Source organism: Xiphias gladius, chromosome 14 (genome assembly GCF_016859285.1).
Source record: "Xiphias gladius isolate SHS-SW01 ecotype Sanya breed wild chromosome 14, ASM1685928v1, whole genome shotgun sequence".
In the NCBI taxonomy this organism is placed as follows: Eukaryota; Metazoa; Chordata; class Actinopteri; order Istiophoriformes; family Xiphiidae; genus Xiphias; species Xiphias gladius.
In genome coordinates, this window is record NC_053413.1 from 19,904,918 (window position 1) to 19,921,954 (window position 17,037).

At 41.0% G+C, this 17,037-nt stretch overlaps 2 protein-coding genes across 3 annotated transcripts in view; one reads left to right on the plus strand and one right to left on the minus strand.

Moving 5' to 3' along the window:
* Positions 1-3,858: 3,858 nt before the first annotated feature.
* On the plus strand, positions 3,859-4,831 carry gpr160 (G protein-coupled receptor 160). Its single transcript, XM_040143770.1, has one exon. The coding sequence runs from the start codon at positions 3,923-3,925 to the stop codon at positions 4,829-4,831; it is 909 nt and encodes a 302-aa protein (XP_039999704.1). The 5' UTR covers positions 3,859-3,922.
* Positions 4,832-6,992: 2,161 nt separating this feature from the next.
* skila (SKI-like proto-oncogene a) overlaps positions 6,993-17,037 on the minus strand; it is a 35,261-nt gene continuing 25,216 nt past the window's right edge. For both annotated transcript variants that reach the window (XM_040143105.1, XM_040143104.1), the window contains exons 6-8: positions 14,475-14,845; positions 13,498-13,728; positions 6,993-11,488 (exon numbers count right to left, since the gene is read on the minus strand). In XM_040143105.1, coding sequence (XP_039999039.1) covers positions 11,228-11,488; positions 13,498-13,728; positions 14,475-14,845 — 863 coding nt within the window. In that variant the 3' untranslated portion in view covers positions 6,993-11,227. The remainder of the gene's footprint in view (positions 11,489-13,497; positions 13,729-14,474; positions 14,846-17,037) is intronic.

The window sequence follows — 17,037 nt, forward strand, 5'->3', positions numbered from 1 at the left end:
AAAGATAAATGAATCTACTGGTGTTTCATTGCAGCACGAAAACATATGAACTCATTCGTTTTATTTATAAGTAATTACATAGAAGGAAATAGGAAAAACATAATGAGAAGTACTTACACCTCTGCTTAATGAATACATGCATGTGTATTTTTTGCTCAGTTCTCTCTCTGAAAATTCCACTCTAATAGTTCTAAATCTGAGACTTGGCTTTGTTGTGTTGATGTTTAGTCAATCTCAGCTTCCTGTTCAGCTGCCTGGGCTGCTGTTACCTGTTTGCTGATAATAGAAAAGCAGAAGCAGCAGCAGAGGCAAAGGTGTAGTGCATTATGGCCTTGCATCAATCTTCATAAACTGTTTAGTAGTTTAATTTAATCTTTAATTTTAACAATTTTTGTATATTGTATTAAGCAAATGATATGTTTTGCCCATTTGTCAAATAATATAGTGCACACAATATTTTCCTCTAATATATAGTGGAGTTAAAGTATAAAAGGACATTAGATGGAAAACTAAAGTACAAGTATATCAAAATTGTACTTACATACAGTACTTTAGTAAATGTACTTGTTCTTTTTCCCCCACGGCGCTTAACTATTTTACTTTTTCTATTTTTTCTTCATTCATTTAAATCAGTGGTATACCCCAGAGAGCTGACATGATGGTATAATAGCTTTGTTTTTGAGCGTTTTCTCTCCTCCACCAGGAATAAAATCTGGTGTAAAATTTTGATAAATAGTTGTATTAATAACGATAACCTTTATCTATACACTCAGTTGCCAGTATATTAGGTACACCTAGCTAAAACGAAGGACACAGCCCTCCAATAGTTAATGAGGTGGTTATTTATTTACAGAGTCATGCTCATAGAGTGGTGCAACATTTGTCAGACATGAACGTAACTTCTTACATATAACATTATAAAGAACTTCAACTTCTGTTCTCCCACAAGTACGCAAATGAAGGATATATTTCTGAAGACATGGGCCTGAAATCATCATGTAAAGAACAATAACACATGAAATGGACTTTGCCCTCATCAATAAATCCTCCTTCAAGAAGGTTATAATGTTCAATTCTTCTTACCTATGCAAAGGAGGTCATGCGATCGCGTGTGTCTGTGTATTGGTTCGTTTGTGGGTTTATTTGTCAGTAGGATTGAGCAAAAAGTTCAGAACCAACTTGCACCGAACTTGGTGGAGGGATGGGGCATGGGCCAGAGAAGAACCTATTCAATTTTGGAGCAGATCTAGATCATTTACTATGAATTTGATTTTTTTTCTCTGAGGTCTGGTTTAAGTTGTTTGACACTGGCCTTGGCGGAACTATATGCGCTACTGAGTGCACTTCTAGTTCATTATGTAGTGTTTTTGTTGTCTATTGTTGTTGGAATTTGTTTTTTGAAATAGCCCATATGGCTTTTGTCTGTATAATCTCTCTATAGTTCTATGAATATATAGTTTTGTTTTGGGTTTTAATGGGATTTAATGTTGATAAGTGACTTTGTGAGGTTTTCAGTGAGGCAAACCCGAGGACATCTCTGGTTATAGCCACTTTTTACACCCATTGGTAATAAGTTGAATGACACTCATTGTTGGTGAGAAGTTAAAAGGCTCCAGCTATGAAACTGAAGGACTGTTGCACATTGACGAAAGGCATAGCCAAAACATTTCCTGTTTTCATATGTAACAATCTAAACTAAATAAAAGGAATTATCTCATTGAGTTTGGCTTGCAAACCTTCTTTGTATGTTTATCTTTAATTTGGTTCTACACACCCCAGCTTCCCCTTTCTTTGTCTTTGGTTCAGCAAAAAAAAATGTTTAAGTTGAATCAAGACCTCTCTTGAACTGTTTCAACACAAACTGAACATTATAACCCTCATGAAGGTTGGATTTACTGCAGAGCTACTGTGTTAGACTCAAATATGTAACATGCTAAATGTAAGATTATTAAAGGGTTTGAGACAAGCAGTAGAGTAAAGACAGGCAAGTCATAACAGAAAATTAACACAAAGCTGACAAAGGGAATCTATAAATGGGCAACACAAAAACTAATAAAACTAATAAAACATACACATACAAATAATAAATAAACAGATAGATTATTTTTGTGTCTGAAAAACCTCTTCTACTTTTGCTCTCAGTTTGCAGCCAATTTTCCTATCAAATAAAGACAAAATTAACAAGAAAAAATTGAAATTGTAAATTGAAAGCTCATCCATGATCTTGGAAATAGCATTTGACAAAAATTATTACCGAAGTGACCTTGTGCTTAAATTATTTTTGTTAACAGCAGTATTCGAAGGTCAAGAATGTGGTTTCAATCTCAACTTTTAAAGCCAACATGGACAAAAAATCCTTAATCTGACTCCATCAGTTGATTATTATTGTGAGATACGAACAAAAGCTCAGGAACAGCTACTAAATGGACCACAAAATGTGACGTTCTAAAAAATAATATTGTGTATTAAAAAATTGATGTATATCTTTTTTTTAAAAGAAAAATGTGTGGCTTTTATAAACTGCTCTTCAAAGCTCCATTTACCCAGAATAAAATACAAAGGAAATGAACTATTTGACCTGGCAGATGTAAGACCAGTTGAAAATTAGTTGCCAAATAAACAACGGTTTGGAAAAGCAGAAGTTAAACATTTTTGATGAAATTCAACTTGATTTGTTTTCCGGTCATAGGCAAGTAATAATACTGAGGAAGTTTAACCCCCCTTGACTAAGAGCACTCCCAAATGCTCGACTCATCTTTTGCTTGAATTTGCTTAATTCAGCTACCTTGACCTCCAAACGCCCAGATGACACACTGGAGTTTTCTGCTGTAAGCATTAACTAGAAAAAGATTTAAAAAATGAAAACAAGAACTATGGGAAACTATTTCCATGCAGGCACAAGAAATAGTTAGATAAGGTAAGAGCAGTTAAAAAAAAAAAAAAAAAAAGTGTTGTTTTTTTAAAATTTTTACGTTAATTTTTGTTTGTAATTATTTTTTATTTTCTGACAGTTTAAGCTTCGGAAATCTGGCTGTGTTTAAACTCACTGAGGCAGAAGCACTGGGTTTAGACTAGAGCTGCAACAATTAGTCAATTAATCAAATAGTCGCTCGACAGAAAATTATTTTTTGATAATTATTTTGATAATCAAACAATAATTTAATAACTTCTTTAAGCAAAACCAAATATTTGCTTGATCCATCCAAAATTGAGGATTTGTTGTATTTCTTCATTGTACATGACACTAAGCTGAACATTTTTGGGTTTTGGACAATTGGTCGAACAGAACAAAACATCTGAAGCCAGTAGTTTTGGCTGTTGGAAATTATTACTGTAATTTTTCACTATTTTATGACATTCTATGGACAAAACAATGAATCAATTAGTTGAAAAAATAATTGCAGCTCTAGTTTAGACTGTGAGGTTTGTTGTGGAACATATTTCAATGAGCGGCTTAATATGGGATCCTACAGTTTTGGTAATTTCACATGAGAAGTTATGGTTTTCGGGGTTTTTGTCTGTGTCTTCTCACTGGTTTGAAGGTTAAATTAAAACATTTTAAACTTAAATTCCAGACTTTTTAACGCCAAATAGAACGACACAATCAAATGAGCCAAAGTATGAAAGTACGAAGGAAAACCAGACGGGACGATATGACCTAGAATTATTCATTGTCATATCACTTTTTTTCTGTGTTTTCAAGCAGTATGTAGCACTTATTCCTAAAGATATAATCACATTAACATGAGATCCTAAAAACAGCAAGATTTGAAATTAAGTTTTTTTAGTGGTTTTAAAACTTTAAATTAAAAATACTGTCCCCCCCCACCCCAGCAGCAGCAGCAGCAGCAGCAGAGTCTCCATAATGGTCCCCAGTCGCTAGTACACTCCTAGTGAAAAACTCTCCGAGGAAAAAACCACCATGAACATCTCCATCCCTGGCATCCTGCTCGGTCTGGGAGCGAAATGTCTGCTCAGCTGGGCCCTGGTGTTTCTCCAGAGGAACCACATCTGCAGAAGCTTTGTGGGGGTTTTCAGCGTGTCCCTGGCTGTCGTAGACACAGCGCTGACCCTCACCTTCACCACCATTTACATAGACAGCGATGGACACGTCTTCCTCTTGGACTTGCAGCTGACCAGATACCACACATGTTTGCTGGCTCAAATCTTTGGACAAGTCTACAGTGCTCTGCAGTGGCCTGTTGTGGTCGTGGCTAGTTTGGACCATCTCTGCACCATGTCTCTGCAACCTTCCGCCTGCGGGGCAAAATGGATCGTCCACTCAGTTGTAACCGTCCTCATGTGGTACCTCGCCGCTCTCTATGTCTTCCTGCTGTCTGACTTCATTCCCGTCTTGGAAGACGTGCCTCACCACCAGATGCACCAGTGCTGGGTCTTCCACACCACTCAGATCTCTCAGATTGCCATGCTGCTCTTCTTGGTTCTGGGCTGCGCGGCGTTGCATGCTGTCTGCAGCACACGATTATTAAAAAATCCTCCTCTGAGAGGCCAAAGTACAGACCACAGTAGAACTCACTCCAGGACAAATGTTGCTGGCCAAGCCCTGCGTATATTTCTGGACACCTGGGCCCTTTTCCTGATTCTTCTGGCCGTGCTCCTCCTGGTGCCCATGGAAATACCCGCTTACCTGGGTCTGAATGTTGCCTGGCTCTGCCTCGTCAACAGCTTTCTGATAGCAGTCCTTTTCTGTGTGGTCTGTCCAACCTCGCAGTTAGCAAATGGCTCGGCAGCAGTTCCTCCTGACAGCTTCTGTGAGTGGAGGCTAAATTTAGCTTGGGAGCAGAGGACCGAACATGACTGCACAAAGTAATTTATTGTAGAACAAATGTTAGGCGAAATTTAATTAGATGATGAAACATGAATGTCTTGTAGTGAGAAAATAATTTGTACTGGAGAAGTTTTTTTTTTTTTTTTCATAGCAGTGTGGCTCTTTGGCCCAGACTGAAATATCTCAACCACTACCGGATGGATTGCCATGAAATTTTGTACAAACATCCGTGATCCTATGAGAATTAATCCCTCTGATTTTTGTGAGTCCCCAACCTTTCCTTCGGCTCCACCGTCAGGTCAAAGTTTTCATTTATACGAGGGAAATATCTCGACATTTACAAGACATTCGTGGTTCCCGTTCACGCTGTATCTTAGTGACTCTGTTGATCTCCTGATTTTTTATTTAGTGCCACCAATAGGCTGACATTTGTGGTTTTGAGTGAAATGTATCAACAACTACTGAATGAATTAACTGAAGGCTTAATTGTAGTAAGTTTGGTGATCCCTTGAATTGGCTCCATCATTAGGTTTTTCAGTTTCAGACGCAGATTAACCTTTGACTCAAGACCAGAGTACAGACAAAATATCCAATACAATCATAACAGAACAATGGAGTTCAGCAGAAATGAAGTACACTATAAATGACTTCAACACAGGTAAAATATTCAACAATAAGGTACGCTGGGAAACAGTAAGCCCTAGGTTGCGTCTCTCAGGTATTCGGGTCAGTTTCTCCAAAGAATAATTAACCAGAGACATTTGAAAACCCAGGAGGTCGATTAAAGACACTTACCACTGTTCCGGCCGGATTTTAAGGACCACCAAAGACTCTTCGAATCATCTGGATGGAACAGGAGGTATAATATTGTCATGGATTCAGTGAGTTATGCTGTGGGATACAACTAAAGCCCTGCTTTATTTAGCCTTTTATTTTTACATTTTGGAAAATTAAGCATGCCAAATTTGCTATCAGCAGTTCGTGTTTATCATGTACAATTGGATGTACAGACAACTATCACTGGATTACTGTGAGACTGAAGGAGACCTTAACACTTGGTAATTCTCAGACAGGTTCTGCAGTCATAGGGAGCGATTTCTGAGTGGGTTTATTTGTGGTGGACCTCGGAGATAATGATATCCTCGGAAAGTGTAAGTCACACCGAATCTAAACTTTGTCTATCATGTCTGTGCGTTGAGATGTCACCGAGTTATTAACCCAGATTTTCGACACAAATTGGAGCAATCTGGCGGTAGGAGTATTACGACAGCCTTCCTTAACTGCCCCCATGAGCTGTGTGTAACCACCGACGCTGCAACTGCAGCTTAGTATGTGTTGATCAACAGGTCAAACAACAATAACTCATTTCCTTTTGGTTTTAGGACACCTGCATGCACCTCACCCTTTCACCTCACACAGTACATCTTCCTCCGCTCTGTGCTCCTGATGAAGCTCTCTTAGGTTTAGATGGTGCTATTTTGGTGCCAGGTGTTGGAGCTGGAGTTGTTTATGCTGACAGGGTGTACAGGTAGGTGCAGCTTGCTGAATATTAAATGTGAAATAAAAACAATGTTTATGCTCTGATTTTGCAGCCATGCAAGAAGATTAACAGAAAAGCTATAAAATGTATTTTGCAGACCAGATACCTTCCAATGGGGAGGGGGAGGGGCTTTTAAAAAATGTCTCAGCTTTACATGTTACAAATTTAACCAAGGAAATATTTTGGAAGGTGCATATTTAAGGCTGCAACTAAAAATTATTATTATTCATTACCGATTAATCTACACTAAACTTTGTCGATTAATCATTTGGTCTATAACATGTCAGGATATAGTGTAAAAATGCCCGACACAAGTTCCCAGGTGCCAAAGAGAACGTCTTTAAAATGCTTGTTTTGTGCAGACAACAATTTTAAACCCATAAATATTCAGTTGACCATTATGTAAGGGAAAGAAATTTTGGAAATCTTCACATTTGAGAGGCTAAGACCAGCAAATGTTGGGCATTTTTCCATAAAAAATTACTTTTATTATTACTATTTATTACTACGATTAATTGATAATCAAAATTGTTGCTGATTAATTTATTGATCAACTAATTGTTTGAGTTCTACACATATTTATGTCGGACACTGCTGCTTCCTCCCTTGAGTATCTTGTGCGTCAATATCATCACGAGCAGATGAGAAAGGCAAAATATAACACTGGTTTGACACTACAGAACTTTACTTGAATTTGATCCAAGTTCATTGTCTATACAGGGCATATTTACAAGATCTGAAATCGGAGGGGGGGGGGGCAAAAAACAGGAAAAAAAACAAACACTAGATACAACTGAGGTATTAGCTAAAAGCATTTACAGGTATGTCATTTACTAGTAAATATCAATGATGATAAACAGTTAGAGATGCAGTGTCTTCTGCTTAAAAAACATCTTTTTATATCACAACATGAGGTAGGAGAACAGTGTCTCGATTCATGCAAGAACAGAAGTCTCATCACACTGTAGTATTGGCAACGTAGTATGCAATGGTCATACACAGACACTGCGTTTCATGTTCCAGAACAGCATTGAGGGTGCTAGAAGGGTTCTTTTTTAGCAAAGCCATAAATATTTTTTTTTCCATCTCTAACAGGATGTGTAGAAATTAAAACAATATATTCTTAGTAACCAGTGATCAATCACCAATGCAGCCCTACTTCCGACTTCTCCCGCATCGGCATAGAACAATTAATGGCTGAAAATTATACACCCAATTACAAAGCACACCACCTGCAGCAGTTCAAAGGTGACCTTGGATTTGTTTACTGGTTTTCTTCGCGTATGTAAATCCTGTATTAAAATGTGTTCATGTGGTAAAGTCTGGCTCATTTCACCGTGTTTTACTTTGTTGGGCAAACTTCACACCTGTAAAAAGTCTGTACAAAGCATTTCCAAGTTCTCATAACACTGCAAAATGCAAAAAGACCCAACACGCCATGTTAAAAGGGATTTTCTCTCCCCAATCATTTAGTCCTTTTTTCATTATGGTGCACAATTAAAGAAGCTAAACATCACCCCCTTGTGTATAAAATGCAAATTACACAGAAAGTAAAATTACAGATTTTCATTAGGTATCTGCTAATGTGATGAATTAAAATGATTTTTTTGTTGTTGTTGTTGTTCTGCTGAAGAGGTAATTAAGTCAATAAAAACTAATACTGATTATCTTTTGAGTGGTGTTAAGATATCCAGACGAAGATATATGATCTCAAATCAGAAAACAAACTACACATCCAGAGCCACATGAGCAAGTTTTTCTCTTTCCCTTTTCAAAGCTGCTGTGCTTCACTCAGATGTGGGAGGTAAACACACACACACAGACACACTCTCTCTCTCTCTCTCTCAAACACACACTCACATTATTTCCAAATCAAATTAGGCTACATTTTATGTTCTTCATAATCTTACTATGACTTTATATTTAGCTTCTGAACCAATGACATAAAACTTGCACATGTTCAATGTTCATGCATATGAGCCATCTCAATAATTTGTGCGTTACATGGGTGGTGGGGGGGGGGGACTTTTTTTTCCCCACAATAAACTGATTGGTAGAGTGGCCCGGTGACACTTAACATAAGGGGCAGCAAACATGCAAAAAAATTTTCTTTTTTTTTTTTTTTGTATTCTTTTTCTTCCAAAATGCATTTTCTTTAACAAATGTTTTAAATTTAGCTCAGGGGAAGGGTTTTAACAGAAGGGAAAAAGCTCATTACATTACAAGTTAAACAGTCCGTCAAGATGAAATCCACAAAAAACAAATGCATCAGTTCAGAAAGGGGGAAAGTGTATAACAAAGTATAATTTTCCTATTTTGCCTTTGTCCTGCATCATGTCTCAGTAAACCATGCATTTCACTCCCCCACATCCACTCGACAAAGGTCAATTTCTGATATCCACAAAGATAACTTTTAAAAAAAAAGAAAAAAAAGAAAGCAAAAACATTTGGGCCGTCTGAAGCCTTAGTTCTGGTCCAATCTATATAACCTTTTGAAGATTATTCATATAAGAACAGTTAATATATTAATGACTACTGTATTTACAAAGTGAATATAAATCTTTAGTTAATACGTTAAATATTTTCTTTCATAATTTCAATAAAGGTTTAAATGGAACAATAGTAGAGTGTACATTTGCGGCATGGGTTTGATTTAACTGGCTTGCACCTGCACCTGCTTTTATGACTATCAACAAACCACAACTGTACCCTGCCCGCCTTTTAAGGTCTGTTATTGTAAAGGGAAGCTGTGTAAGAAAATCTGCATTGAACAGGATGGAGCACAGTGGAATGTCTATCAATTTGCATTTAGAGCAGATGCATAAAAAAAAGCTCAGAGTTTAGCCAAGGACGATCCCCTTCTCTTTTTAAACAATTATTTACACACATAAACTCGCTTACAGGGGTCTCCTTAGTGGCAATAAAAAGCGCTTTTGCCTGGCAACTGAAACAATAAAAGTCCTCTCTTCCTCTGGCTGGACGTCTGCTCGCTCTCCTGGGCATCTACAAAACGCTGCACACCCCCAGCTGATCTGGCACTGGAGATGGATGGACGGGTATGTAAGAGTGAGTGAGTGACGGCGGTTCAGTGCGAGAGGAGGGAGGTTGCGCTGAGAGCTGGGGGATCCTGTACAGTCTCAACCGGGGCCGGGCAGAGGCCCCCAGACAACAACAGCTGCCCCCATTCTTACGGCACAATACAAAAAGGGCTCCCTCTGTGCCCCTGGCGTCCGGGCCACCCAGCCTGCCGGAGGGGAGAGTGCACCAGTCCCCTGAGCGATCCCCTCAATCCTCCATTCCCTTCCTTTCCTGGCCCAATGCTGTTTGTTCAGCCAGGCAGAATAACGTGAAGCAGGGCCCAAACCACCCTGGACTAACTGCTTTCACCTGCGACCCAAATTCTTTGACGACGCTCTGACAAATAGGGTGGGGATAAAACCTTCTGCTAACAATGAAGTTAAATGATACAAAAAGAAGAAGCAGCCCAGAAAACAGGGACAGACTGGAGCTTTGATCATCTGCTGGGAACGCTGGGGCCATTGTTCTGCCTGAACGCCTGCACTGCACTGACACACTCGAGTGTGGTTGGGCATGTAAGGATGTCGTATGTGTTATGGTAACACAGTACAGCCACTGCACATGTGAGACTACGCCTTTCTTCTTTCTTAGAAAATCTACACTGGCTCAACCAGCCCCCGTGTCCAGACACATTCCTTTCCCAGGAGATTCTGGGGGAGGAGAGCACATTAAGAGCATAACACTGCTCGTGAGTTTCTGCATGCCAAGCCTGAAAAGAGCACAGTGTTTCCTGTCTAGCCCAAAGTGGGTGTTAAAGAGTTTCCCAGCAGAGGGCAATGGCCCTAGCGTACAACGAGGGAAGGTGCGAGGTCTCCAGTGAAGGGGGGGGGGGTGTTCAGAGCAGACACTGGGCAGCTGGTGGATCAACCGACGGATTGTTTGGTCTACAACAGGAGAGTTCAGGTGCTGCCCAGCAGAGTGAAGAGGGAGCTAGACTGTGTGAGGAGCAGCTGGGGTCCAGGCCACACAGTTTGCTAGCTAGCTACCTTGAGGGGTCACACTCAATACACTCATTTCAAGTTCAGCGTCAATATTGGCATATTTTCATGAGGTTTTACGACATCTGCTAAATTTCTTTTTTTGTACAGTAAAGTTTTTCTCCTCCATATAGACTTGATGTTTTAACACATTATACTTTTCTTTCTCTGTATTTTACAAGGAGCGAAAAAAATAAAATAAAATAAAAAATAAGTTTTGAAATATCCATGCAGTTTCCTGCATTCGCTGGTACTTGAGCATCTGGGCTGTAGGTAAAGAAAGACGGAGAGGAGGCAAACAACCGGGCACCATTGCATGTCCATGGGCACCGGGTGCTGTGCCAGGTAGTAGCATGAAGGGACGTCCATGAGGAGCTGAGACAAGTGTCTGTGTGTCTGAGCTGAAGTCTGAAGTCTCAAAGTCACTGGCTCCAGAATCCAGAGCGAATAAGAAGGGATGGATGAGGAGGGTGACAATCGTGAGGGGGGGGAAAATAGTGATGGTTGAGTTGATCTCTACTCGACCAAACTCCTGTCTGTGAGAAGCAGCTGTTTGTTCAGTAAAAACTATAAATTAAATCATACATGCCGAAAAATATCTTTAAATACTGTTTAAAGAGAGGAGAAGGAGCAAAAGAAAGAATGAAAAAAAAAAACACACACCATAAAACTTTTCTTAAAACTTAAGTGATGTTAAATAGCTAAAACAAAAGTCAGTCCTACACTGAAATAAGAAGGGAGGAGGGTGAGTTGCACAACTTAAAAACAGTCTTAGGAGATGTGAAGCTCCTTTCTGCTTCAGGCTGATTTGTTTCTGTCTATAGAGTTGGGGGGGGGTGGCAGTTACTTTTGGCCAGCCGCTGGGGCCTCTGAGATGGAGGACGAGGAGGAGGAGGGCGGGGAGTGGGCATTAGGGGGTCCGGTGGAAGGGGTAGGAGGAGGAGAGGGGCTGCCTCCCACCGTGCCAGACCGGGCCATCTGCTGCTTGAGTTGGGTGATTGTACGCTCCAGCTTCTCCCGCGCCTCCCGCTCCCTGCGCAGCTCCTCCTGCAGCTCCTGTCGGTCCGCCTCCGCCCGCTCCAGCCTCTGACGGAGCTCTGACAACTGGGAGAAGACACAGACATGAAGTCAAGTTCAGACTACAGCACATAAGAAGACATTTACTCTGACAAATTATCACATATACCAACAAGACAGTTATGGTATTTATTCTCATACATTATGTACACAGAGTGAGATTCTGTCAATACTGGGAACGTCCCGCAACACTGAACTGTATTGAAATTTTTCTTAATCTTACCTAGGGCTACAACTAACAATTATTTTCATTCTCAATTAATCTGCAGATTATTTTCTCAATAAACGTGTGGTCTGTAAAAAGTCAGGAAATAGTAAAAAAATGCCCATCAAAATCTACTCAATCCCACGGTGATGTCATCATATTGCTTGTTTGGTCCAACCAGCAGCCCAAATTACAAAAATACTCAGTTTACGATCACATAAGACAACGTAAAAGGAACGAATCCTCACGTGTAAAAACCTGTACACATTAAATGTCAAAACACAAAGCAGATTCTACACACAACATTTAGACCAGGAAATAGTAGCTGAAAAGTAGTTAGCTTGCAAGCTATCATAACAGACTGCAAAGTACAGCAGATAGGATATCTACTTTTGTTGCACTCTGGTTTGTGACTGTCAGAACGCAGGAACAACCTGATTGAAAAGACCCGAACCCTCATTGTTTGCTGCTCTTTCAGTCATCAGTGGTCAGACATGGATGCTGACTTAACCTTGTTTACAACAGATTACTGTCACAGCCAATATGCGGCTGCCAGACAAGATATTGGCAATTACAGTAAAGATTGACACCAAAAATGATTGGACCAAAAATGAAGTCACTTCTCATCATGAACCTTTTAAGGCAAAACTAAAAAAAAAAAAAAATCACTTTGATAATAATCTGGTCTAATTATCACGACAAATAAGGCAGAAAAAAAAAAAAAAAAAGTACAAAGACACCTGTGAATGATTCCAACACAAGCCAGGTGCCATGATTTTACTCCTCGTTACTTTAAGAATGTGTGAAATTGCACAATTACTTAAGACAATGTTTGGTGTAAGGCTAGCATTAGTCTCGTAACCACACAAACACATTCACATTCACACCCCCTCTCGTAACTGGCAGACAGCCTGATTTCGATGCCAAGGGGAGCCGGGCAGGAGGAGCTTCAATAACAGACAGGAGGGGGATACTGCAGCCCTGAGCTCAGGCCAACATAACACTGTCTATCTCAAGATTAAGTCTAGTGGAAACCCAAACAAAGGCCCCGAATATTTGTGTGTGTTCTTTCACGGCCCTCAACAGCATAGGGACTCACAGGAAATGCATGTGCACCAAATGATTTAGTCAGGAAACTCTCAATCACAGAAAGAGCTTGTCCATATCTCTAGGCTCAAGGTTTTGGTAGAAAATATTCTCTCTCTGGAAAATACTCTCATAGGAAATATATGGGTGAGGACTATGTGATCTCAAAATTCCTTGCCGCTATCTGATGGGCATATTTAAACGGGAGAGCTCAAAATATTTTTCCATTTAGTCAACATCCACTGGACCAAGCGAACTGCTGGTGTTTACTGAGTTCTAACCTGCAGTTCTGGGAACCTAGTGGAGATCGAAGATTCAAGGGCAAATTATTGTACATTTATGGTAATAAACTGAAAGCAAAGGGAAGAAAAAGGGCATTCAGAGAGAGAGAGAGAGAGACCTCCATCAAGACCAGTGTCGAAACAACATTCACCAGACTTCAGAGCAAAAACTTCAAATTCATAGTAAATGATCCACATCTGTCCCAAAATTTAATGGGTTCTTCCCTGGCCAATGCCCCATCCCTCCACCAAGTTCGGTGCATATCGGTTCAGTGCTTTTTCAGTACAGTGCTGCACCTTCACTGATGCTTCCTCGAACTAAATTGAATTTGATTCTCATTGGAGCACAGCACACAACACTTTAGATAAAAATGGCTTATGTTAAGTATCATTGTATCACTCAGATTGTTTCTGATGCAAGGACCTTTTCTGTGCGTGCACGTGTTCCCCCTCTAAGCCCCTACCTGCGCTGTGTAGTGGGCCTCTTGCTGGCGTTGTGCCCCCATTTCGCAGGCACAGGCCTGCTGTCGGAGCTGCTCCAGACGGGTCTCCAGCTCCAGCTGTTCCTGGCGGGCCTGGCTAAGCTGCCGCGCCTGCTCGCTGTGCACTGCCTCCAGCTCGCTGCGAAGCTCGCGCTGCTCGGCGCTCAGCTCCCGTAGCCTCGCCGCCTCACCCCCGCGCAAAGCCTCCAGCTCCTGGAGACACAAAGATTAAGTCAAGGGAAATAATAATAATAATGTGATACTTCACTGACCTCTGTAGGGAAAATGGCTTTACATTTAAGCCCCTCCATAGGGAGTCAGAATTCTGATACCACATTGGGCTTGAATGCAGGCTTCTGCTGCTTATGTCACCATCCTGCCCCAATTCATATCAAATTGTTTAACCTCTGACCTTTAATGCTACACATTCAGTCAGACTATGATGCAGTCAAGGGCAAAAAAATAAAAAAAAACAAAAAACACTTGTGCAAAAAGTTCTGTGTATATACATTTAACTTATCTGGTATTTATTAAAGACATTTTGTAACCAATATCGTCTAATAGTGGATATCTTATTTTAGAATACTTATGCAGTGCTCTCTAAATCCCACTGGAAGCTTTAAACACAGCGACATAATTCAGCAGAAGGTGTGAACATCACTATAATATAGGTCAACTATATTTCCATAATTCCAAACTGAAATTAAACTCAAGTGTTTTAATAATTATACAATATGTTATATATTAGTGAAACAGTGCTGACTCGTTTTAAAAATGCCAGAACCATCTGATAGATAAATGTTTCATGTGGTAGGAGGGAGAGAAGATGGGGTCAGTGGGAGGTGAACGTCACCTCCAAATCCACTTCAAGGACACTTTTAATAGGCGAGGACAGTTTTGATCTAGTTTATCTTGGGCTCATTTATTTTGGTCTTTGTTCTTTCCAACCACCGACTCACCATTTCCAGCTGTAGCTGCTTGTGCAGAGTGGAGTTGAGCTTCTCCTGCTGCCTGCTGTACATCTGCATGATCTCCACAACAATCCTGTCCTTGTCGTCCTCCAGCCCGCCCATCGCCACTGCAGCACCGCTTGTGGCAGAGCCTGTGTCCTTAGCCGCTACTTCCGTTACCGGCGACAACAACGACGCAGGAGGAGGAGGAGGAGGAGGGGTGTGGGCGGGGGTGTGGGTGGCTTTCTTGCAGCTCGGGATGCTTGTCTCCATGGAAACTGCCTGGGTTTGGCATTCCCGCTCGGTGGCTGAGGCAGCAGTGGCACGTTGGGATTTGGCCTCCTCGGCGCCAGCAGTGACGGGAGGCGACGCATGAAGATCTGAGGAGGTAGGAAGAGGAGGATGAAGTAGGGAGTTTTTTTAAAAAAAAAAAGGGGGGGGGGGGTAGGAGACAGTTGAAAGACAGGAAGTGCGAACTGGGCTGGTGCATCCTCCCGCCTACACTTAGTAAGAGCCTCGCACAACCTCATAGAAGTTCACACCTCTTTCTCACCGTGAGTGCACACACAAGCACAAGCACAGCATGGCAACAGTTGAGGAACCAAACATTTGCATACAAATTGTGTGTGTGTGTGTGTGTGTGTGTGTGTGTGTGTGTGTGTGTGTGTGCTCAGACACAGAAAGAGAAGAGAGAGGACCTATGTGGGAGCTCCACTGCTCTGTATGGGCCCCTTCAAACTCTGGCTTGCTCCATCACTGTGGCCATTAAAGTGTACATCGTGAGAAACGGGTCAAACAGGCGGTGTCACACTCTCTCACACAAAGACAGATGTGCACAGATGCTGCAGCGGGGCATGTGTCGGCTTGTAATGGCAGTTTGTTTGCAGGTATAAGCTCATAGGCAGAAAGAAAAGAGGAAATAGTGACAGAGAGAGGATGAGAACAGCAGGTTGTTTACCAGAATAATGTATTCCTACAGTATGTGTAACAGGAAACATCCTGCTCTATACACAGCCTGTCTGGCACTGGAGAGGACACTCATTTACAGACTCAAGCTGGCTTGCGCGTGTGCGTACACACACTAACACTCATACAGACTCACATGCTCTACAAGGCACCCACACAAGCTCACACGATAGTAGAAGCACACAAATAACGGGAGTGAGTCATTTGGTGGTGGATCAAAAGGAAATAAGCAGGACAGAGAGAGGGAGAGAGAGGGCCACAACAGAAAGAGTGAAAGGCACACAGACAGACTGGGAAAGGAAGGCATTCAATGTGGGGGAAAAAAAAAAAAGAAAAAAGAAAGAAGACGAGGAGGAGGATGAAGAGGAGAAGGAGGAGGATGAGTGGGGGGGTGACAGCAGACTGAGAGAGAGGCGGAGATGAAGGGAGCTGGAGAAGAAAGGAGGCGAGGACGGATGGATGGATGGAAGAGGAAGTGCGGGAGCAGACAGAGGACAGACTCAGATAGGATGTGGAGATAGCAGCCAGGAAAAGAGGGAGGGAGGATGGAGGGAAGAGAAACAGATTGGTTGGAGAGGAAAAAGGAGAGCAGAACGCCTGAGAGATATGAGAGAGACAGCCTGGCAGTCAGATGTGGCGTTATAATGGCAGACGGAAACTACTGCTGTGATTCACCCTCTCCCTCTCTTTCTGTCTTATACACACACACACACACACACCTCTTATTATGGCCGGCTTAATATACACACTTTAATGTGCACATAAAACACACAGACATTACCGAGGGGAGGTCAATGCCATTTCCACCCCTCTTGCTCAATAGAGAGGTGCCCCCAGAGTCTTTATGTGAAGGTCAAAGCATGATTATGTGCGTCGCTGCAGGCTACGATGTAAAGTGTGTGTAAATGTGTGTGTGTTTGTGTGTTTGTGCCCGTTTGTTGGATGGTAGTTCACGGTTGTATGTTTACAGTAAGCACGTGTCTGCTCCTTGAGTATGCTACATGTACATGATCTGCTTGTCTCCTCTGCTTATGTTGTATGTATGTAAATTGTTCATGCTTGCTGTATGCGTGTGATGTATTTATAGTAGACACGTGTCAGCCGTGTTTGTGTGTCTAATGTACAGATAGCAAACACAAGAGTGTTTATTAAATAACTATTTGTATTTAATAATCAAATACCATCAGTCTTGTCTGCCTCTGACTGTTTGTGGAAATCATTTAACCTGAAATTGGTTCTAATACAAAGTTCAGACCAGAGTACATAAATATTCTATGACAAAATCGTAACTCAAGGCCCACTTACTAGTGTTTCTGGAGCTTTCAACCAGAAAAAAACAAAACAAAACAAAAACAGTATGTGGACCACAGGGTAAGATTTTTCTGTCAAGATACTCTCTCTGAAGTCATTAACCTTAATACCCTAAATAAATATTGTTTTATCATCTTATTATTATTATTATTATTTTTGCTCATTATTTTATGGTAATTCATATCATTATCAATTATCATTGTGTTAGTTAGTAAAGTATTAGTATTTAGTTTACAAAGAAGCAACTCAAATTTTAGCAACGTTACTTTTACCCCATACCCCCGTTTAGTACTTA

Bases quoted from the DNA above. Each gene is read 5' to 3' on its own strand.
- gpr160 (XM_040143770.1), top strand. From the start codon at position 3,923: ATGAACATCTCCATCCCTGGCATCCTGCTCGGTCTGGGAGCGAAATGT.